Raw genomic sequence first — 23,804 nt, 5'->3', positions numbered from 1 at the left:
AAAAATTATTATCCCGAACTTATTTCACAGGTGCATGAATTAATGCAATATTACTGCAACTATATGCTTTATAGCTAAATACAAATAACTTGAGGCTTTCTTTATTGTTGTTTCATGCAGCAAGTATATGGTTCAGGTCCTCATGGGGTTGGCCAAGATTTGCTGAACTCAGTTACTTAAACGAGGCAGGCAATGGTTTTCTTGTGAATGATGGGTGCATTGTGGAAGCAGAGGTTTCTGTTCTTGGAATTTCAAAAGCATTGTGATAATTTAAATTCTCGTTGTTGTTATGAGATATATCTATTCATCTCTTGGTAAAAAGAATGTGTATTTTACACTAATAACTTTAGGAAGTGAGTTGCAAAAGCAGCTCCATGATTTATGATGTGTGTGTGTATCATCATACTCCTCGAAATATAATATACATAACACCTTAAGAATAAAAAAACATGTTGCTAAATGCACGACCGAATATATATGCTTTATTGGCTATAAATACCCATCAATCAAATATTTCAAGAGATTGAGAAATGAAATAGTGAACACGCGAAGAAGTTCTGCTAATTATTCTACCATTGACTTATTATTATTTTGCTCCTTTTAGCTTCATGCCATTTTTATTGTTTTGACATATTTGTACCCCTTTTTTATTCAAGTGAAGAGGTGTATTTAAAAGATCTCTTTCACTAAAACAGTGGCATTATTAAAAAAAAAAAAAAAAAAGAGAACCCAACAGTTGAGATGAGGCCGGGAGAACTCAAAGAGATGTAGATTTTTTTTTTTTTGAATTTTAAATATGCCGTAAAAATGGCCAATTTCCAGAACTGCGCCTGCTTTCGGCTTTATTCACTTATATGAGATTCCGACCGAGTGAATTGCACGAAGACTATAAAATACATTCATTCAATATAGCAACACAAGTTCAATACCTAAAAAACCTATTTTGCCCTTCTCTCTCCAATTTTTTTTAAAAAAAGTGACAGGCTTTCTTTAGTTTAATTTTTCGTTCGTTATAATGCATGGATAAATTACTTAAGTACAATTAGATAATTATGGAATAATTAACAAATTATTTAATCATAATTAGTTCATTTTCGATAATATTTGAGTAATTAAAAATCAATTAAAAAATTAAATATAGATCGAATATGAAAATGAGTCTCACAATTATGTAACTATTGGTTAAAATAAAGTCGAGTATAGTTGTCAACTAAAAAAGGTCGGGCAGCTAACCAATGGGTGTGGGTAGAGTGTGTCATTCTAATGGAAGGGCTTTCTAGACTTTTCCTCACATATTTGTCATGTTTATGGAAATTTTATTTTTATTGATGGCATAATCCTAAAAAATTCCTCTTATATACATATGAAGTCCGGAGACAATACACGGATAAACACTCTAAGGCCGAAGCGTGATGGGTAACCAAGATCGAAATTTCTGGCGGCTCGAATCAAGGGATCCATAGATACTTCTCTGAAGCGAGGGATCCATAGATACTTGGGAGAAAAGAAACATCAAAATATAAAAAATATCCATAAATAAATAAACATAAAACAAAAAAAAAGTGCATAAATACACGAACAATACACAGAGAGAGAGAGAGTTCTAGAAAGAGAGACAATGGTGCTATGGGAGATCACATTGGGAACAGCGTATTTCTTGGGGATGAAGCGGACGTACAGGCTTGCTTTGAGGATTCAGGGCCGCGTTATCAGCCCTAAGCACCCCCGGATTCGTCAATTTGTTCACCGGTATATTTGTGTTACTGTTGTTGTTATTATTATTTGATTATTTCATTTTGTTTGGAGTTTGATTTTGATTAATTTGTAGCTTGATGGGTTAGCAATCAATAGGTTTATTAGCAGATGGGTTTAATTAAGCTAGGTGGTTTCAAGTGTTCATTTTCAGTAATGTGTTCTGTAGCTATGCTCATTACGGCATAAGAGCTGTTGATTTTGGAGTCAAAAGAGATTTATGATGATGATGGTGGTATTCGTGGTGTTGATAATGATATGTATGATACTGATATGGGATATATTAACAATACATTGCAATGCAATGTTCTTGTGTTTCACGATTTTATGATATTTTTCAAAATTGATCTTGGTAATTTGATTTAAGTGCATAGTAGTGTGTGTTATTTTGAATTTGGTTCTTGATGCTTGCTAAAGATCTAATGTAACAAAGCTGGGGAGAGAAATGGAGTGTTTTGTGGCTAGGAATTGATTTCTTGTAGAAGTAATGTGGCTTAATAGCGGCTAGACAGAGAACTGCTTATTAGCAAAGGCAACGGACAGAAGGATCCAAAATTTTAGGTTTTCTAAGAATAGGGGGAGAGGGTGAAGCAAATAAAAATTACAAATTTGTAAAAGATCCTGAAAACCTAATTTCAAAAGTTTATCCAGATATGAGTGTTGTCGTCTACTTATGTTATATATTGCAGTGAAAGTAAACCATGTTTACCTTATAGAAACTATTTTTGTGTGAACTTAACTATGGAGTAACTATATAGGAAGCAACAGACATGAGCTATTCTTGTAGCATCTCCTAATTACTTATATATTTCCTTAGGAAGTACTCCTATGCCATCAAAAACCATAAAAGCGTGTGTTCTTTAGGGAGGTATTGTATGGATTTTGGTTTTCTTTTGGGGTCAAAGATTCATAGAATTTCTCCTTGCTCTTCCCTTCTATTCTCTCTTCTCACTACCTATGGTACGATTCTTTCTTCTATTTCCATTTCTTCAAAAAAAATTTAGCTGAAATTTCTACCTTCTAATGCCTCTTCAATGGGATTTTGATGGATTATGTGGAGTTGATTGCGTCGAATCTGAATTCTATATGTTGCAGCAATGCATCCTGCGGAATGGGATTATCTTAGGATATGTGTCCACGATTATGACGGCTTGTATTTGCCTATGTATTATCATCTCTTTGAAAAGTCCACAATTATGATGACTTGTCTTTGGCTATGTATTAATCATCTCTTTGAAAAGTTACTTTGATGGTGGTTCATAACTTGTTATTCATGGTCTGAATTTTCTGTCTGAGTGCCATGCCACTAGACCATCTCTTAAAATGGAAGTTTTCTTGTTAGATGCACCTGTTGTACTCTACTTGTCTACTTTTGAGTGTGCCCCATCTTGGCTAATCCGATGAACTTATTGCTTCCAATCTTATGAGCTCCATTGAAGTTTAGTTGTACAGAGGCCAAATATGTGCTTGAATACAACTATAACAAAGTACCAATCTGTATTTTATTTGCGTTAAATATATAAGAATATGGATGGAAAAACTTTAGAATAGTACTTCAACTAGTTCATCGTGCATCCTGACATTTCTACTTCAGCTTGGTTGTAAGCTGATGTGAATGGTTCACATTGACTTGATATCATATGCAATATGAGAGACCACTGGGCTCCTCCCTGAAAGCAATTATTCTTCCCTATCTGACTTAGAATGGCCCTGTGCCTTTCATAATAAAATCAGCTTCTAAATATGTGATCTTATGACATATTGGATAGGCTAGGTTGCTAAATTTGTGATTTAACCAATTATGGAGCAAAGCCAATCCTTTAAAGGATTAGGAGAAGTTATTATCAACTCAGTTGATCGTTGAATATTCGCAACTGCAACCTGCATTCTCTTATTCTAGATTGGTGCATAATTTCTATTGCGAAGTTTTGCAAACCTCCAACTAGTTTTGTCTGTGTGCCCATTATGGGATTTGAATCAACTTATCTTTTAGATTTGCCATATCAAACTTTTAACAAAATGTTTTTGCTGTTTTGGCATTATGTTGAACCCTTGATGTCAAAGCAACATGTTTGCCAGCTTCTTGTAGTACCTGTAGGTGAAGCAGTTAGAGAGTCTCATATGTATTCCTGTGAACTTATTATCCAATAAAGCTACAATGCTCGGATACCAGAACTAATTTCATTATTATGAGCACATTCTTAAATTGCTCTCTCTCTTTAGGTGATGTGAAGATTTTGGAGAAGCAAAAGTACTAACGTCCAAAGCTGGAGATCATAGCTGTACTCTTGTTTAGTTCAGAGAGACTGTTTTGAAATGATAGATTGAAAGTTCTTCTGTGCTTTTCTTTTTAATGGGCCGTTGCATTTTGATGTTTATTAGTAGGACGTTATTAACTTCATGAAAGTAAGTTACCAGGGCACATATTTTTGCTCCAGAATCCTTCCGATCTAGTGCATAAAATGGAAATCCTAAATTAGTTAATTGTTTCAATACTTTGAACTTTGAATTGATTTAGTATGCCTCATGAAGCCAATAATTGCACATCCTCCACTCTTAGAGTCTCAGTGTGATATTGCCCACGGTACTGCCTGAGCATTGCATTCTTCCCACTGGTTGGCTCATTGGACTCCATTTTACTGTTTAACTACTGCTGTTATGTCAATTACTAGCTGGCAAATACTGTTATTTCTACAATTGTTTTGAATAATAACAAATTTACTCCTCCAACTTGGAACTGCCATTGTTTTTTGAAGACTGACCTTCATTCTTCATTGATTTTTCCACAGCCGAGTATGTGCTGCCTTTGATGTTGCTCTCAAGTTTCACAGGAACATACATGAGAGGGACATAGAAGTTGGTAGAAATGCTGGATTCTACGTTGGCTTGACTGAATGAAACCATATGCCCAGATACATGGTCCCCCTGAGAAACCTTCACATGGCCCCAGCATGAGCATGGCCAACCATGGAATGAAGTCCTCGAATCCAAAAACTCCTGGAGTCCAAACATCTAGAAACAAGGAATCTGATAGACATCTGTTTAGCTCATCAAAAAATATATGGCCTAAACCACCCTTTTCTACCACTGCCATGATGATGTGGCATCCAAGGCCTGCGGGAACGACAACCCATTACAGGCATCTTGAGACAAATGGATTTGATCTGTTGAGTTTGAACTACAATAGAAATGGGTTTGATGGAGTCCTGCGAAAGGACATTATGCAGTGGTTGCTGCAAAAGTGAAGGTAGAAGCTTTTCAGACACCTGTTAGTTTCTGAAGTTTTAATTGCCAATAATTCAGTTAAAATATCTCACTCAAACCGCTTGCATTATTGGACTCCTAAATTTGAAATTCATCCATGCGGGTTATGGTCCTGTTGCTGGATCATCAAGCCTTGATCACTAATTACTGAAGGGCTGCGTGCTGCGAAAGCTGGCAAAGCTAGGTTTTAGTTGTTTTGCTTCTTTACTGAAAGAAAGTAATTGTTCTCTCCGTTTTCAGTGACTCTAGGTTTTGTGTTTCCGAACCAGTAAGTGCATAGTTGCTTCTGGTAATGTTTGTTTGTTTCTTTGTTTGTGAAGCACATTCCTCCAGATTGGAAACGGCTGTGGTGATGGCGATCATCTTTCTCTGTACTTGGCTTTTGGAGATTCCACGGTCAAGGTGATTAAAGTATATATATATGCAGTGCATACATTGTGAATCATAGATCAAGTGGGGGCAAAACATAAATCTTTTCGAGGTAAAATATCTGTGTTTACATGCAATTAGTATTTGAGGCAAATCCAAATAATATAACGAGAATGTTCCTTTTACTCTATTAGAGAATAAAGACTGGTTCAATACACCCAGCGAAAACTGGGGCTGGCCAAGATTCGTTTCATTGAGTGAGTTAGATGAGCCAGAGACTGGATTTCTAGTGAATGGCGGTTGCATGGTGGAAGCTGAGGTCGCTGTGCTTGGAATTTCCAAGCCATTATAACAAGTAATTAATTGTCCTCCAAATGGGTTCTTTTATTGTGTGATGCCGACTGCCTGGCTAATCTAGGAAATTTATTTTAGCTATCAGGAAATTTATTTCTCTTGTGGTTTTCCAAAATAACTCTTACATTGCTTATTGTTTATGCTGTCAAGCTAACTTTTTAGTGTTATTTTGGTGTTCTATTTCTCTGCATCTCTTTAAGGAGAAATTCATTATATCCCCTATGCTGTAATTCTTCTCTTCTAAGATTTTGATTTAAAAGAAAAAGAAAAATGAAAAAAAAAGTAGTGAAACGAAGAAAATTAGGATGCAAGAGAACTAATAACTTCACTTACTAAGAAAATGAAAACCAAGTAGAATTGAACCTCGTTGAATTAATATTGATAAATTGATAACTCCTATTAAATAATAGTTTTCTTCAGTTTGACTTAGAGTCAATATGGTAAATTAATAATTTGATAAATTTTATTAGATAATATATTTTTTAAAAAATATTTTTTTATAAGACCCAATTAATACATGTATTAATAATTAATTAATTTAAAACTAAATGCATATGATATGTTTATGATTTTTTTGTTGTACTGGCATAATGCTTTATGTATTTTATCGATCAGTATTACTTTTTTTACACTCTTCAATTGAGAAGTTATTGTTGTATCATATGTGTTGTGGCAAGAAAAATAAGAGAGAGAGAGATTTAATCTATTGCCTCAAAAAAATCTCAGTTGATGAGTTACCATGTAATTGTGATCCAACTATACAATCTAACCAAAGAATTATCAAATGATTGATTCACTCAATCAAGATCGAATTAAAATCCTATCATACAACATGATAAAATCACTAAATTCTGTCGTTATACTACTTTAGAATCATTAAATTTCTTTACTCGAAAAAAAAAAGATCACTAAATTTTATAATTATACTAGCTCAGAATCACTAAATTCTTTAATTATACTACCACTATATTTTATAAAAAAAAATCCGATTATCAACGTGATATTATTTCTATAAATATAAATTAATATTTATTCATTTAATGGATATAAAAAAAGTACCGACCATTTTGTTCTGGGACTGAGGCAATGGCGTTTCCTGTGTATAATAGGAGCTTTAGTTTTTTATTTAAAAGAAATAATGAAGAAAAAACATGTCGTTATCAGTACCACCAACTCAATTTGCAATTAAAAAAGAAGAAGAAATTAATCGACAGAAACTCACTTCCTGCTCTTGGTTCATTTCATCTTTGCTAGCTTATGCTTCTACCAGGTGAATCCAACATGGAATTGGAAAAAATAATAAAGTTAGGAATGACAATAACAAAAAAGCTTGGGATTCCCTCCGCCAAAATATTACTTGAAAATAAAATAAGGGAAAAGCCTAGGATCTCGACCAGATAATAATGTAATACTATAACGTGAAAGGGTAACTTTCCGTAGCCATAGAAGCAAATTCTGCAAACCAAAATTATCCAGCAAACCAATATGAATTCTTTCCACCTCAACCTGTTCAAAAACAGAGGAAGATATAGCTTAAATGTCAAAAGAAGTGAATCTTTTCAACAATGTGGAAGTAAATAAAACAATAAGGTAAAGAATTATGATTTTTCCTAATGCTTGCGTAAACAATCATGACCGAGGAAAACTTTCCAGAAATAAGAACAGTCGAGACATGATTAACAGGCATAAAACCCAATAAAATCCGCACCAATTTTTACCTCATTAAATTTTAATGCAACCTACAATGAGATGATAGAACAACTTGTCATTCACATGACATACTCTTAATCATCAATCTCTTCGCCTTTGATTAAAGTCGGGAGGTAACATTCAATTTGTGCAGCAACCAACGAGCAAAAAATTCATTTTTTTGGTAGTATGAAGGCAATTGAACCAACGAGCGTGAAGGCCAAAAAAGAAAAAGAAAAAAAAAAAGAAGAGAAAATTGATGACCCACCTCATATGATTTTAGTATGCTTGGTAGTATCATTTTTTATAAATTTCTGAGACTTTGTTTCGGGGTTATGGTTATAAGTTTTCGGGTCCCACGTCACATGATTTTCGGCCAAGCAGAATTTAGTTTCCCTTTTGTCGGTCAATTTGTTTCAGAAATTTTGATGGTGATCAAATCAAAATTGATGCTTCTATTCATGAATCAGTGCAATAAGTGAGCTAGTGATAATCGTGGCTATGTTTTGGATTCTGTACCTTTGAAGAGCTAGCTGGTGGTCTTGTAGCTGTTTGACATTATATGCGAGGGAGGAAGGTTATGTTTTTTCTGGTATCACTGCTCCATTAAAACTTTGCCCATGTTTGAATATCATATTGGCATATTTAGTTGATTAATTAATTAACATAACTATATCATCTAAGCTGCTATGCACAACGCTGTGGATGGATCTAATTAGGATTCAATAATATCGTATTTTTCAATATTCTTGTTCATTTTTAACTTCGGGATATTCTTTCGATCTAGACTTACTTCAGCTTTGAGCTTGAAGTAAATTTTAATACTTGAACATTATTATACATGAGATTAATATCTTTTTATTTGTTATTTTTTTACTTTAATTATTAACAATCAAGAAATTTCTCCCCACAAAATAATCTGTGAAATGAACAATCACATGAGCTTAGAATTTTCTAAGCGCCGTAACGAAGATTAGTACAAACCAAAAAAAAATTCGATTGAGTTTATATTTTCGAGTTTGGTCAATTAGAAAGTAGGATGTAAACAGTCCAATCATTAGGCTTTTTATTAAATTTTTTTATTTATCCCCTAATGTAGTAATTAATGAAGATTCATTGTATATTTGCTTAAATTAGTTTTATTCATTGTGTTTTCAAGCATCACATTTTTATGTTCTAGATTCTATGAATTTTTTGAGAGACAAAACTCAGTGACTCCTCCCAGTAATTTTATTTTTCTCTTATTTAAATTGACTTAGTGCGGTCCAAGTTTCTAAAAATAAAAATAAAAATAAAAATTCAACAACTTTTTGGAGAACTTTTCGCAATGGAAAATATCTTTGTTTAACAAAGATGGTATGTTTGTTCAATCTTTTCTCACGTTCTCTAGAGGACAATATTCTTAAAATTTTCAGCTTCTTGTTATTTCGAATCAATCGGTGTTAATTAAAAATTACTTAAATGTATAGCCATTGCAAGATACACTTCACTACCACCGGCTCATTACATTTGATAATAGAAAATATTTTATAATATTTGATAGTAAATTGTAATGATATTACTAAATCGGGCCTAAATTTTGGAAGCTAATTTTATAATATTTGATAACAGAAAATAGAACAACTAAAATATTACTTCAGCTCGTTGAAATACATGTTTTTTGAGTGGAGGGTACATATTCTTGTTCATTTGTATTGTAGTTGTTTTTTTGCCCCTTCCCTTCCATTCTTGCAACCAAGCAAAGAAATCAATATTCCTTGACCAAACCAAACAAATTAAAGAATCAGTATCCCTTCTCCCCATTGCATTCCCCTTTCCATTCCATTCTTGCAACCATCAGTTTCCAAAACTTGGCGAATATCAATAGTTATTCTAACTCTTTCTGAAAATTTAATATTGAATTATATAAACCCTCAACCTTGGTGCTTTGTATATATCATGGTCCCTTTTAGATATTTTAAAGAACAACTATTACTCTTGAGAGAATACTCTAACCCATGAAAAATCTTATTATAATCAATCTTTCTTTAGTACTAGTTTTAGTACCTGGAGAATTGCAGTAGTTTGGAGGAATTCGTTGCAATGGAAAATGATTTCGTAGACCAAGTTGGTATGTTCTCTGACTCTTTCCCCAGCTACCCTTCTCTATGTATGTTTGTATATGTGCATTGAACATTTCTAGCCTGCTATTTTCTGATCAGTGTTAAAATTACTCTCGACAGAAATTTCAAGATCCATTTCACATGTACCACCGGCACATTTCATACTCAAAATAGAGGCATTTTCATCTCTTGTGGAGAATGATGTGGAAAAGTATGGATCTTTGGAATTTGATGCTGGAGGCTACAAGTGGTGTGGCCCAAAACCTAATAGTACGCTATATTTAGATCACCTTATTACTAAATTACATATCATAGTCTAATATGTTATTTTGAATTCATGATGGTTTCAGGAAACTTGTTGTGTACCCAAATGGAAATAAAAATGAAAATGTGAAAGACCACATCTCAGTCTACTTGGCTATGGTAGACACAAGTTCATTTGGCCTTGGTTGGGAAGTCTATGTGATTTTCCGCCTATTTGTGCTTGATCAGAAGAAAGACGAGTTCTTGATTCTTCAAGGTTAGTTATTACACTCAATAATGTTTATGATTGTTTTGTGCTTAATTATTTAAGTGAGACCTAATCAGTGATTTGGGCTGGTCACCTTCATGTGATAGATGCCATGGGTAAACAAAGACGTTTTCATGGATTAAAGCTTGAATGGGGTTTTGATCAATTCATCCCGCTTGAAGAATTTATTAATGCTTCGAATGGATATCTTGTGGGAGATACGTGTGTTTTTGGAGCAGAAGTATTTGTTAAAGAAACGAAAGAATGCACAGGAGAGTGCCTTTCCATGACGAAATTGACATCTGCTTCCAATTATAAGCATGTTTGGAAGATCGAGAACTTTTCAAAGTTAGAGGACCGGTTTTATGAATCAGAAGTATTCGTTGCTGGAGATCAAAAGTGGTATGTATACTTTCTGAAATGGTGTTCAAATCCGGACATTCGGAGTTCATAAAAATCGGATTTAAAATATGATCAAAGTTCTACATTTAACAGCAATTTAAAACTCTAATATATCATAGACTAAATCTAGACCCGAGCATGGCTAACACTTAGGGTTCATTTGTACGTCTGCAATAAATTTCTGATGCAAAAGAAATTCTTTTGAGTTTTGAATAATACATCTTGTTAAAAAGATGCATCATGTTAAAGCTACTTCTTCAAATGTATAATGTAAAATGAATTGTTAAAATTTGTTTGTTTCTCTATTCACATATATAATCTAAATGCCACATCTGAAAGTTAATGTATTGATAATATGTATAATTGAATGCAGAGACTTAAACTTTACCCCTGTTGATTTTTTTTCAGGAAGATACTACTCCTTCCCAAAGGACTGGGAGAAGCTAGCGGCAGTCATATTTCTATGTACTTGCGGTTGATTGACTTGTCAACTATAACTGGTGGTTCTAAAATATACGTGCTTTTTACACTGCGAATCCGGAATCAATTGCTGTCAAAGCATTATGAAAAAAAAGGTAAATTATTATAAACCCAGACTTTAACAGGTAATTCAGTTCAATAAGCTTTGTAGCTAAATGCAAATAACTTAAGGTTTCTATTGTCGTGTTCGCAGCTGGAGAATGGTTAAATACCTCAACCCAATTTGGGGGTTGGAAAAAATTTGTTGAACTCAATTACCTGAACAAGGCAGGAAATGGTTTTCTTGTGAATGATGTGTGCATTGTGGAAGCAGAGGTGCCTGTGCTTGGAATTTCCAAAGCCCTGTAATATATATTCTAATGAGCATTGTGACTCTTACAAGAAAATTGGGATGCCAACTTTTAATATTATGTCTTATAATAAGAGTTGATCTCATTGTACCCACCTCTTTTGGCAAAGAAATTCAGATGTTGACGCTCGATAATTGGTGGTTAATTGGTTGTTAAGTCTCCACATGGAGATTACATGCAGCGGCCGCCTTATGGGTTTAGCATGTGATATCTAGTTGATGACCCACCTCATATGACTTTAGTATGCTTGGTGGTATCATTTTTTATAAATTTCTGAGACTTTGCTTTCGGGTTTTGGTTATAAGTTTTCGGGTCCCACTTCACATGATTTTCGGCCAAGCAGAATTTAGTTTCCCTTTTGTCAATCAACTTGTTTCAGAAATTTTGATGGTGATCAAATCAAAATTGATGCTTCTATTCATGTATCAGCTAGTGATAATCGTGGCTCTGTTTTGGACTTCAGTAACTTTGAAGAGCTAGCTAGCGGTCTTGTAGTTGTTTGACATTATATGCGAGGGAGGAAGGTTATGTTCTTTTCTGGTATCACTGCTCCATCAACACTTTGCCCATGTTTGAATTTCAATTCATGCAAATTCTCATCAAACAAAGAGATCTTTTGGTTGTTAACATGCAAGGTGTAATAATCAATCATGGTTCTGTTTTGGTAAAATTATATTACAAATTATAATCAATCAAATTGGTCGTATTCGAGTCATTTTTGTTTTCAGTTTAGTTAGGACTTAATTTATTTTCTTAATTTTTTAGGATTAAAATTAAGGCAAATTTTAAGTTAACTTATCGTCAAAAGAAAAAAGAAAAAAGAAAAAAGATATTCAATATGCAAGATGTTTTTCTTTATTATTTCTATTTTTTCCCCATTTCGCAATATAATTCAATCAACCCCTCAACCCTAATGTAATCCGAATTCGAAACCCAAACCTTTTGAACTACCGCTATTATCATATTAGTATATTTACGTTGATTAATTAATTAACATAAATATATCATCTAGGCTGTTATGCACAAAGCTTTGGTTGGATCTAATTAGGATTCAATAATATCGTATTTTTCAATATTAACTTGGGGATATTCTTTCGATCTAGACTTACTTCAGCTTTGAGCTTTGAAGAACATTTTAATACTTGCGCATTATTATACATGAGATTAATATCTATTTATTTGTTATGTTTACTTTAATTATTAACAATCAAGAAATTTCTCCACACAAAAAAATCTGTGAAATGAACAATCGCTACATGAGCTTAGAATTTTCTAAGCGCTGTAACGAAGATTAGTACAAACCAAAGAAAATTTCGATTGAGTTTGTATTTTCGAGTTTGGTCAATTAGAAAGCAGGATGTAAACAGTCCAATCATTAGGCTTTTTGTTTATCCCCTAAAAACATGTCCTTATCAGTACCACCAACTCAATTTGCAATTAAAAAAAAAATTATTCGACAGAAACTCACTTCCTGCTCATGGTTCATTTCATGTTTGCTAGCTTATGCTTCTACCAGGTGAATCCAATATGGAATTGGAAAAAATAATAAAGTTAGAAATGACAATAACATAAAATGCTCGGGATTCATATTGGGATCTCCAGCGAGAATCTCCACTCTCAAGATGAGACCAGATAATAATGTAATGCTAGAGAGATATTGTGAAAGGGTAACTTTCCGTAGCCATAGAAGCAAATTATGCTAACCAAAATTATCCCAGCAAGCCAATATGAATTCTTTCCACCGCAACCTGTTCAAAAACATATTGGCATATTTACGTTGATTAATTAGGATTCAATAATATCGTATTTTTCAACATTCTTATACATTTTCAACTTAGGGATATTCTTTCGATCTAGACTTACTTCAGCTTTGAGCTTTGGAGTACATTTTAATACTTGATCATTATTATACATGAGATTAATATCTATATATTTGTTATGTTTAATTATTAACAATCAAGAAATTTCTCCCCACAAAATAATCTGTGAAATGAACAATCGCTACATGAGCTTAGAATTTTCTAAGCGCTGTAACGAAGATTAGTACAAACCAAAGAAAATTTCGATTGAGTTTATATTTTCGAGTTTGGTCAATTAGAAAGTAGGATGTAAACAGTCCAATCATTAGGCTTTCTGTTAAATTTTTTTATTTATCCCCTAATTTAGTAATTAATGAAGATTCATTGTATATTTGCTTAAATTATGTTTATTCATTGTATTTTCAAGCATCACATTTTTGTGTTCTAGATTCTATGAATTTTTTGGAAAGATAAAACGCAGTACCTCCTCCCAGTAATTTTATTTTTCTTTTATTTAAAAGGACTTCGTGCTGTCAAAGTTACCAAAAATAAAAATAAAAATTCAACAACTTTTTGGAGAACTTTTCGCAATGGAAAATATCTTTGTTTAACAAAGATGGTATGTATGTTCAACCTTTTCTCACGTTCTCTAGAGGACAATATTATTAAAATTTTCAGCTTATTTTTATTTCTAATCAATCGGTGTTAATTACAAAATCACTTAAATGTATAGCCATTGCAAGATACACTTCACTACCACCGGCTCATTTCATTGTAAAAATAAAATCATTTTCATTACTTGCGGAAAAAGCAGAAGAGGAATATGAATCAGGAGAATTTGAAGTTGGAGGATACAAGTGGTACATATATATATTTTCTTATCCTTAATAACACAAGTTCATTTACTTTGGATTGGGAAGTCTCTGCAGTTTTTCGTCTGTTCTTACTTAATCAGAACCAAGAAAACTACTGTGTAGTTCAAGGTTAAATCAAATTTAGTGTGCAGAATTGTATATTGCAACATTAGGAAAAAAATTGAATGCATGCATAATGAGTGGTTGCTTGTAATATGATAGATATCATGGGAAAGGAAAGACGGTTTAATGGACTGAAGCATGTATGGGGTTTCGATAAATTCATCCCGCTTAGAGCTTTCAATGATGCTTCGAATGGATACCTTGTCGAAGATACGTGTGTTTTTGAAGCTGAAGTCCTTGTTAAAGAAAGAAACAAATTCAAAGAAATTTCAATTAGTTGTAAGTGTATTTCGAAGATCGAGAACTTTTCAAAGTTAGACGCAGGATATGAGGAATCACAAGTTTTCGACGACGGAAATCACAAATGGTATCAAAGATTTTAATTTTTTTTTTAAATTTCTACAGGTATAATAAATAATGAGTTCTTGGGACAAAGTTGTCAGTGAGTGTACAATTAATGAAATACCGTTTCGGTGTTTTCAGGAAGACAGAGCTACACCCATGGGAGCTGGGCCCGATGCTGGTGATTATCTTTCCTTGTTCTTGGTTTTTGGAGATTCCACAGTTCGGAGTACTGTTAAAGTATACGCAGAGTTTACATTTCGAATATTGGATCAAGTTCGGGCAATGCATGAATCTTCTTAAGGCATATTGCTTGTTTTAATACGCAACTAATTTAGTTGCCACTGGCAGCTTGACCGAGTGATTTTGATTTTCTAAGCAGTTTTCTTTAACTTTTGATTTTAAAAGTACCTTTAACCTAAAATAATAATAATAATAAACTTAATTTGAGGCTATAGAATTCAAATAATGTGTATAATGAGAATGATTCTTTTTCTCTAGGAAGTAGAGAAAGGTTCCATGCACCAGGCGATAATAAGTGGGGTTGGTCGAGATTCGTTTCATTGAGTAAGTTAAATGACCCAGAGAATGGGTCACTTGTGAACGACGTTTGCGTTGTGGAAGCTGAGATCACTGTGCTCAGAATCTCCGAGGCATTGTAATAACAAGTATTCTTCTTGGTTTCTCACGAAATAAAGAAATTCATTGATTTTATGGCTAACTTATGTGATCACGTTTGTTCATTGACATAATTCTTAATCCTGGAAGGAAATCTCTGACAATCTTAATCCTGGAATAAAATCACATCTATCAAATATTAACAAGTGAGATGGTGACAAAAACTCGTAGTTTTTAATTAAAGAGAAGTATTGATAAGATAAATTGAGTACAATAAAGCAAGAAATTAATATTACATAAAAGGAATATCATTTATGGACGTTTAAGAATTCAAAAGAAGTAGTTTCTAAACTAAAAAAAAGGATCAGTAGCTAAAGTACTACTTTGTTACGTTTCACAAAAATATGTTACTGCAAAATAAGATAATTAATTTGGTGAATATCAATGGTCATAACAGTCCACAACAGTGAACTAGATATTAGATTTTTATTTGTGCTTGGTCAGAAAAGAGACGAGTTCTTGATTCTTCAAGGTCAATTATTATACTCAACAATGTTTATGATTATTTTGTTCTTATTTAATTATTTAACTAAGAGTTAATCAATGATTTGGGGTCACCTTCATGAAATAGATGCCATGGGAAATGAAAGAAGCTTGAATTAGGTTTTGATCAATTGGGAATTTAACGATGCTTCGAATGGATATCTTGAAGGACATACGTGTGTTTTTGGAGCTGAAGTCTTTGCTAAGAAAGGAACAAAGGCAAAGGAGAGTGCCTTTCATGATGAAATTCACAACTGCTTCCATTTATAAGCATGTTTGGAAGATCCAGAACCTCTCAAAGTTGCACTCAAAGCGTTACGAATCAGAAATATTCATTGCTGGAGACCAAAATCTGGATTTGATGCTCAAGTCCAGACGTTCATAGTTTATGAAATCTCGATTCGAACTATAATCAAAGTTGTACATTTTATAACGATGCACAACTCTAATATATAATAGCCTAATCTAGACATCTGTACCTGAACAGGACTAATACTTAAGGTTCATTTAGACTTGTGCGATATGTTTCTAATGGTAATACATAAGAAATTTGAATAGTACAACTTGTTAAAAAGGTGCATCATGTTAAAACCACTTCTCTGAATGATTTGCAAAAATTTGTTTGTTTGTCTGTTCATATATACAATCTAAATGGCACAATTGAAAGTTAATGTTTTAATAATTTGTTAAAGTGGAACCTCTTAGTAAATATGTACAATTGAATGCCGAGACTTAAACTTTGCCCTTGTTCATTTTTTCAGGAAGATATACCTCTATCCCAAGGGACAGAGAGAAGGACCTGGCAGTCATACTTCTATGCACCTGGTATTTGGCTGACTTCTCAACTGTAACTCTGTGGTTTTAAAAATACCGTTGTTTCACACTGCAAATCCAGGATCAAGTGCACTAAAAATACCGTTAGTACACATTACAAATTCCAACACTCCAACAAACAAGAGATGAGAAATCTCACTCTCATAACTGAATAATCTAAATTAAATACATAAAAATTTCTGCCACATCTAATCAGATGCCTACTAGTTGTGGCTAAATTTAACATTTCTAGAATCTAAAATGAAAAGGATGATTGCCTCCACTCTTTGAACATAAGTAGTGCAATTACGTTAACACAACAGTAGCTTCTCCATTCTCCATTCAATAGTGGATGGGTTAGAATACAAGTGAAGTTGAGGAAAAAGAAACTTCAAACACATTGATCAAATCTGCAAATGAATACATGGAAAAGGGAAAAAAATTGCTTGTTAATTTCCAACCATGTGAGAGAAACAATGGTTAACAGAAATAAACTTTTATCAAATTCACAACACAAAACTCAAACATAAAAAAAAAAACTTGATTTAACAAAAATAAAAAAATGACGTAATTACCATTAAATTGAACTTTATAACTTATAATATGACTATAATTAATCCAATGGCAGTTATGGTTGAGATGATATTTATCCTAATTTATTTCCCACAATTGCAGTTACGGTTGCATACAAATTATTGTGAAATCTATTGACTTAAACTTTATAACTTATAATATGACTATGGAATGGTTATTTTTATGAATATTGGCTTATAATCCTTCCTTTGCACATGGAAGAAAGAGTAGAAACATGAAGCAATCATAATACAGAGTTCATGCTTTAAAACAAAGGAAGAAAGAGTAGAAACATGCAGCAATCAGAATACAGAGTTCATGCTTTAAAACAAAGGAAGAAAGAGTAGAAACATGCAGCAATCAGAATACAGAGTCCATGCTTTGTAAGCTCATCAAAAGTTGAGAAATATATACAGAAGGTTTAGAGCATACGAATATCCTGCACAAATATTTGAACATTCAAACAAAGTCATTGAAACTGGTTCTTAAGACAAGAATATGAATTTCAATAATTAACTAAACCAAAATATTAACAACATCTCAATCCTGAACCTGCTCTAGGTATAAATAAAACAGGACTGCAACAATAACAATTGCTTCCAACACCAAGTGAAGAAAATTTTGTACATAGGAAGTATGATTGATACTACTGTCTAGACCTTACCAAGCATTGATTACATCAAAATTCCTCCTTTCTTTCACTTGGCAAGGAAAGTGAAATTTCTATTTAGCCATGGCAATGTTACAGACTTGAGTAAGTTATGTAATACAATTCAACTTCTTTTCATGGTAGTCTGAATTTCAATAATTAACTAAACCAAAATATTAACAAAACAGCCTCCAAAATCAAAATTCAAGTAGCTATGCCTAAATCCTTAACAGCACCACCAACATAATGATAAAGCTATCAGGAAGTGAGGGCATGTAACATTTTAACTGTACCACATGCATCTCTACAAATATTCCATTGACTGATCTTGCAACCAGAAAACAAACTTGCGCTTCCCATGGAAAAAGCCCATGAAAACCCATCTATGTTAGTTCTAAAGATCATTGATTGATTTTTCCAAAGTGAAAGAGAATAAATAGAGCTTCTAAAAAAATAATATTAGAAAGAAAAAAACATAAATATACTTCTTATTTCTTAACACCCAGTTAACCAACTTACCATCAAGGGGGAAAAAAAAAGATACCAGCATAAGCAAGGAAACACACTGAAGTCCCTAAGCGACTAAATAACATTAATACACTTTTTGATACCCTGGAAAAGTAACAATAACCAAAAAAGGGGATCAGCCGACTCTTAGACTAAAATAAAGAAAACCAATTATCATCATCACCTTGAATCAATTCTTCTAATTTTCTGGTTCATCACTAAATTCTGTAATAAAATAAAACCTCTAAGATCACCAATACAATTCAAACAAACTCAATTCATAACCCAATTACAAAATGAAGATGAACCAACTGATGAAAAAAATATTACAGCAAGGTCATCCCAGGTTTCAAAATCACCAATAATTAATTTTAAAAAAAAAACTCTTGCCTGTCTAATTCGAAGTAGAACCTCTTCTCCCTTTGCCCCTTCTTCTTTGCTTTCATAAAGCCCAGCTCCAACCAAAAACTTCAACCCTAAAGGAAATCAAAATTAGGGTTTTCCATATAGAAAGAAAAAAGTAATTATAAATAAAGATAAAACAAAACCTTTAAATATATAAGGCAAAATTTTATAGTAAACTAACACAGGTTAAGAAAGTATGCAAGTGCATATCTGTTAAATCGTGTAGAGATGATTGATTAGAGCTAATAGGTAAAAGAAATGCACACTCAACCAAAATAGAGGTTTTAAATAGCATTAAAGTTTTAAAATGCAATAACTCATTAAGCTAAAAGATCACCAACCAAAGCCACAGAATTAGAATTACCATGAAAACTTCAACAAGAAATGGATATGTCACATAGTCATACTTGTATCCTAGACAGAGTTGTCAAAATCCCCTGCATATAAAATAAAAGAAATATGATTTTTATGATATTCAACAGAAAAACCTTAATGTTCGCTGTAAGATTAAATAAAAGCAACCTTGGTAGAAGTCGTGAGGCCAAGTTTGTAAGGGAATATAGGTGAAAATGAAAAAGTGAATAGCATACTTTTGTTCACACTCTGACCCCCAGGGCCACCACTTCTAACAGTGACATGGTCTGTAACATGTTAACATAGATCATGCTGATAGAAACCAAATCGAAGAAAATACCTCATATTGAAATTAAGAATTAGTTCCAATAAATTGCAAGAAGACAAGAGATAATAAAATTAACTACTAGAAACATTATGTTATTGTAAAACAAAAAGTTGATCTTCTCCACTATTTTAAAAGTTTTTAAGTTGTGTCATTGTGTAAGCCTCAATGGTACAATAACATATGGAAAGAGTTTGTAAATATGAAACTATATGATCATATTTCCTACACGAGAAGAGAAATAACATAAGTTGTAATCAAAGCTCCACAAATTCCACAAAAGCATAATGGATTTCCCTAATATCGACAACAATCACACTGCCAAAGTCTTCGCTTTCAGAGCAATCTTCCATAACTCATTGTAGAAAGTATTAGTATCCAACTGAACACATTAGAGGAATAAGGAAATAATCGTTTGGAAGAAATGATATTCATAAATAGATGATAACCTCAACTTGATCATATTAACCTAAATTAAAAAGAAAAGCTTGCTTAATTAGTTCACTTTGAATTAAATTGTCCTTTCGTGTCAATAAGTCGCACAGGAACTAGCTACGCTAGGGTATATTAATCCAATTTGAATGAAATTATCTAAACATGAAAAACCTTTACCCAATGTTAGTGCCTTCAGGAAACTAGCTTAAGAATCAATTTACAGTGATTAATTACATGTTCTGTGAGTCCTAGCCAATGCAATTCTATTTACCTTCATACAAGTATAAAGTTAATACATCAGCAAACTACCACCTAAAAATTAAAAAATAAAACTACAGATTGAACTAAGAAATGATGATCTAACCTTTAATTTAGTTGAGTATGCAATAATTCAGTTAAGCATATCCAAAGAAATTAACACAATACAATTCAAAGCATTAATTTTCCAATTAGATGAACAAATTAAAATCTCAATTGAGGCTAAAATAGTGATTCGACCTTTAACAACAGTGTCTTAGGCCTCGCACATGATTTGTCCATCATGATGGAGTCCAAGCGAACCGATCTAACCATACGGCAGTCGAAGATCAAATTAGCAGAAGAAAACAAAAGTTCAGCTAACAAGAAATCCAGAGAAGTCGAAGCGAGAGGGGCGGTGCGCACTTGAGTAGGGTGAGCAAAATGTGGAGATCTAAAGAGGATCTTCTGAGCTTGTGGCATAGTGGCATGGTGGATGTTTCGCAACCTCATGTAGCTCGTTAGGGTTTCGTATGGTATGGGTCTTAGAATTTGAGCAATGTTGTTAGGATTTCCCATGGCATGGACCCTTGAATTTTAGGGCTCGAAGGGGAGAATTTTTAGAGGTACGAAGAAGAAGAAGGATCTTGCCAGAGAGATGAGGCGGCTGGCCATAGAATTAGAAGTTAGAGAATTTTATGTTTATGTTGATTTTAGGGTTTTTTGCTTTTGCTTTATATTGTTGTTATTTTAATATGATAATTTGAACATTTTCAACATAAACTAAAATACGAATTTGGCCTGGTGGTTTGTTGTTTGAACATAAAGCACTCCAGTTTTGAGGTCTTAGGTTCGAGTAGCAATTAAAACAAAAATAGACTTTTTTGTTGTTATTTCTGATACCATAGTGTCGATAATCTCTTATGTTTAATCTACAAACACCATAGAATTAGTAACTTGTGAACTTGTCTTATGTTTAATCTACAAACACCATAGAATTAGTAACTTGTGAACTTGTCTGTTAAACACGGAAAATGACCCAAATATATGTAACTACTGATACTTTTTAGAAAAGTGTCAGAAGAGGAGTGTCAGTAAAAGCCATTTTTCTAGTAGTGACTTCAGGTTTCTATTGTTGTTCCTGCAGCCAGCACATGGTTTAGGAACTCAATTAAAGATTGGGGCTGGCACTAATTTGTTGAACTCAGTTACTTGAATAAGGCAAGCAATGGTTTTCTTGTGAACGATGTGTGCAATGCTGAAGCAGAGGTGTCTGTGCTTAGAATTTCCAAAGCCCTGTAATATACTCTAATAAGCATTGCTACTCTTGCAAGAAAATTGGGATGCCAAGTTTTTTAATTGTATTTCTTATAATAAGAGTTAATCTCATCGTACCTATATATTTTGACAAAGAAATTCAATTGTTGCCGCTCGATAATTGGCGGTTAATTGGTTGTTAAGTCTCCACATGGAGACTACATGGGGATGCCTTCTTATGAGTTTAGCCTGCGATATCTTATTTATTGTTGCTTTTTTTTTTCTCTCTGTATTCTGCCAGTCGCAATAGGTAAGGTACTATAGACTTTTTTTTATCTTACGAGTGTAAAATAAAATGAATTTAAATCAATAAGTATTTACAGAACACTTAAGTGCTGCTGAAACATAGTCCTAAATCGGGCTTAAATTTTGGAAGCTAATTATATATTAGTTGATAATAGAAAATAGACAACTAAAATATTGCTTCAGCTCGTCGAAATACACGTTTTTTGAGTGGAGGGTACATATTCTTGTTCATTTGCACTGTAGTTGTTTTCTTGCCCCTTACCATCCATTCTTGCAACCAAGCAAAGAAATCAATATTCCTTGACCAAACCAAACAAATTAAAGAATCAATATCCCTTCTCCCCATTGCATTCCCCTTTCTATTCCATTCTTGCAACCATCAGTTTCCAAAACTTGGCGAATATCAATAGTTATTCTGACTCTTTCTGAAAATTTAATGTTGAATTGTATAAACCCTCAACCTTGGTGCTTTATATATACCATGGTCCATTTTAGATATTTTAAAGAACAACTATTACTCTTGAGAGAATACTCTAACCCTTGAAAAATCTTATTATAATCAATCTTTCTTTAGTACTAGTTTTAGTACTTGAAGATTTATAATAGTTTGGAGGAATTTGCTGCAATGGAAAATGACTTTGTAGACCAAGTTGGTATGTTCTCTGACTCTTTCCCCACCTCCCCTTCTCTATATATGTTTATATATGTGCATTGAAAATTTCTAGCCTGTTATTTTCTGATCAATGTTAAAATTACTCTTGACAGCAATTTCGAGATCCATTTCACATGTACCACCGGCACATTTCTTACTCAAAATAGAGGCATTTTCATCTCTTGTGGAGAATGACGTGGAAAATTATAAATCCTTGGAATTTGATGCCGGAGGCTACAAGTGGTGTGGTCCAAAACCTAATTGTGCACTATATTCAGATCACCTTATTACTAAATTACATATCATAATCTAATATGTTATTTTGAATTCATGATGGTTTCAGGAAACTTGTTGTCTACCCAAATGGAAATAAAAATGAAAATGTGAAAGACCACATCTCAATCTACTTGGCTATGGTAGACACAAGTTCACTTGGCCTTGGTTGGGAAGTCTATGTGATTTTCCGCCTATTTGTGCTTGATCAGAAGAAAGACGAGTTCTTGATTCTTCAAGGTTAGTTATTACACTCAAACACTCAATAATGTTTATGATTGTTTTGTGTTGAATTATTTAAGTGAGACCTGACCAATGATTTGGGCCGGTCACCTTCATGTGATAGATGCCATGGGTAAACAAAGACGTTTTCATGGATTAAAGCTTGAATGGGGTTTTGATCAATTCATCCCGCTTGAAGAATTTATTAATGCTTCGAATGGATATCTTATGGGAGATACGTGTGTTTTTGGAGCAGAAGTATTTGTTAAAGAAACGAAAAAATGCACAGGAGAGTGCCTTTCCATGAAGAAATTGACATCTGCCTCCAATTATAAGCATGTTTGGAAGATCAAGAACTTTTCAAAGTTACCGGACAATATTTACGAATCAGAAGTATTCGTTGCTGGAGATCAAAAGTGGTATGTATACTTTCTGAAATGGTGTTCAAATCCGAACATTCGGAGTTCATAAAATTCGGATTTAAAATATGATCAAAGTTCTACATTTAACAGCAATTTAAACTCTAATATATCATAGACTAAATCTAGACCCTAGCATGGCTAACACTTTAAGGTTCATTTGTACCTCTGCAATAGATTTCTGATGCAAAAGAAATTCTTTTGAGTTTTGAATAATACAACTTGTTAAAAAGATGTATCATGTTAAAACCACTTCTTCAAATGTATAATGTAAAATGAATTGTTAAAATTTGTTTGTTTCTCTATTCATATAAATAATCTAAATGCCACATCTGAAAGTTAATGTATTGATAATACATACAATTGAATGCAGAGACTTAAACTTTACCCTTGATTTTTCTTCAGGAAGATACTACTCTTTCCCAAAGGACTGGGAGAAGCTAGTGGCAGTCATATTTCTATGTACTTGGTATTGACTGACTTGTCAACTATAACTGGTGGTTCTAAAATATACGTGCTTTTTACACTGCGAATCCGGAATCAATTGCTGTCAAAGCATTATGAAAAAAAAGGTAAATTATTATAAACCCATACTTTAACAGGTAATTCAGTTCAATAAGTTTTGTAGCTAAATGCAAATAACTTAAGGTTTCTATTGTCGTGTTCGCAGCTGGAGAATGGTTAAATACCTCAAATAAATTTGGGGGTTGGACAAATTTTGTTGAACTCAATTACCTGAACAAGGCAGGAAATGGTTTTCTTGTGAATGATGTGTGTATTGTGGAAGCAGAGATGCCTGTGCTTGGAATTTCCAAAGCCCTGTAA

The 23,804-nt window shown here is 33.1% G+C and overlaps 3 protein-coding genes and 2 pseudogenes across 3 annotated transcripts; all 5 read left to right on the top strand.

Annotated features, from left to right (window-relative positions):
• LOC18043032 overlaps window positions 1–266 on the top strand; it is a 3,485-nt pseudogene extending 3,219 nt beyond the window's left edge.
• A 1,114-nt stretch (window positions 267–1,380) lies between these two features.
• LOC18041398 lies at window positions 1,381–5,571 on the top strand (annotated as a pseudogene).
• Window positions 5,572–9,422: 3,851 nt separating this feature from the next.
• Window positions 9,423–11,776, top strand: LOC18041478 (probable inactive serine/threonine-protein kinase fnkC). The gene is made up of 7 exons (XM_006432710.2): window positions 9,423–9,538; window positions 9,651–9,780; window positions 9,881–10,050; window positions 10,149–10,443; window positions 10,852–11,018; window positions 11,117–11,267; window positions 11,653–11,776. Exons 1-7 carry the CDS (start codon window positions 9,511–9,513, stop codon window positions 11,774–11,776), a joined length of 1,065 nt encoding a protein of 354 aa, XP_006432773.2. The 5' UTR covers window positions 9,423–9,510.
• Window positions 11,777–14,153: 2,377 nt separating this feature from the next.
• Window positions 14,154–14,694, top strand: LOC18041477. Its single transcript, XM_024183710.1, has 2 exons — window positions 14,154–14,390; window positions 14,533–14,694. The coding sequence occupies exons 1-2, from the start codon at window positions 14,154–14,156 to the stop codon at window positions 14,692–14,694; spliced, it is 399 nt and encodes a 132-aa protein (XP_024039478.1).
• A 7,256-nt stretch (window positions 14,695–21,950) lies between these two features.
• On the top strand, window positions 21,951–23,804 carry LOC18042379. The gene is made up of 6 exons (XM_024183709.1): window positions 21,951–22,066; window positions 22,179–22,308; window positions 22,409–22,578; window positions 22,685–22,979; window positions 23,385–23,551; window positions 23,650–23,804. The coding sequence occupies exons 1-6, from the start codon at window positions 22,039–22,041 to the stop codon at window positions 23,802–23,804; spliced, it is 945 nt and encodes a 314-aa protein (XP_024039477.1). The 5' UTR covers window positions 21,951–22,038.

The sequence above is a fragment of the Citrus clementina genome, unplaced genomic scaffold (assembly GCF_000493195.1).
Source record: "Citrus clementina cultivar Clemenules unplaced genomic scaffold, Citrus_clementina_v1.0 scaffold_5, whole genome shotgun sequence".
NCBI lineage: Eukaryota > Viridiplantae > Streptophyta > Magnoliopsida > Sapindales > Rutaceae > Citrus > Citrus x clementina.
Note: the sequence above shows the minus strand (reverse complement) of the source record. Positions and strands in the feature narration are given on the sequence as shown.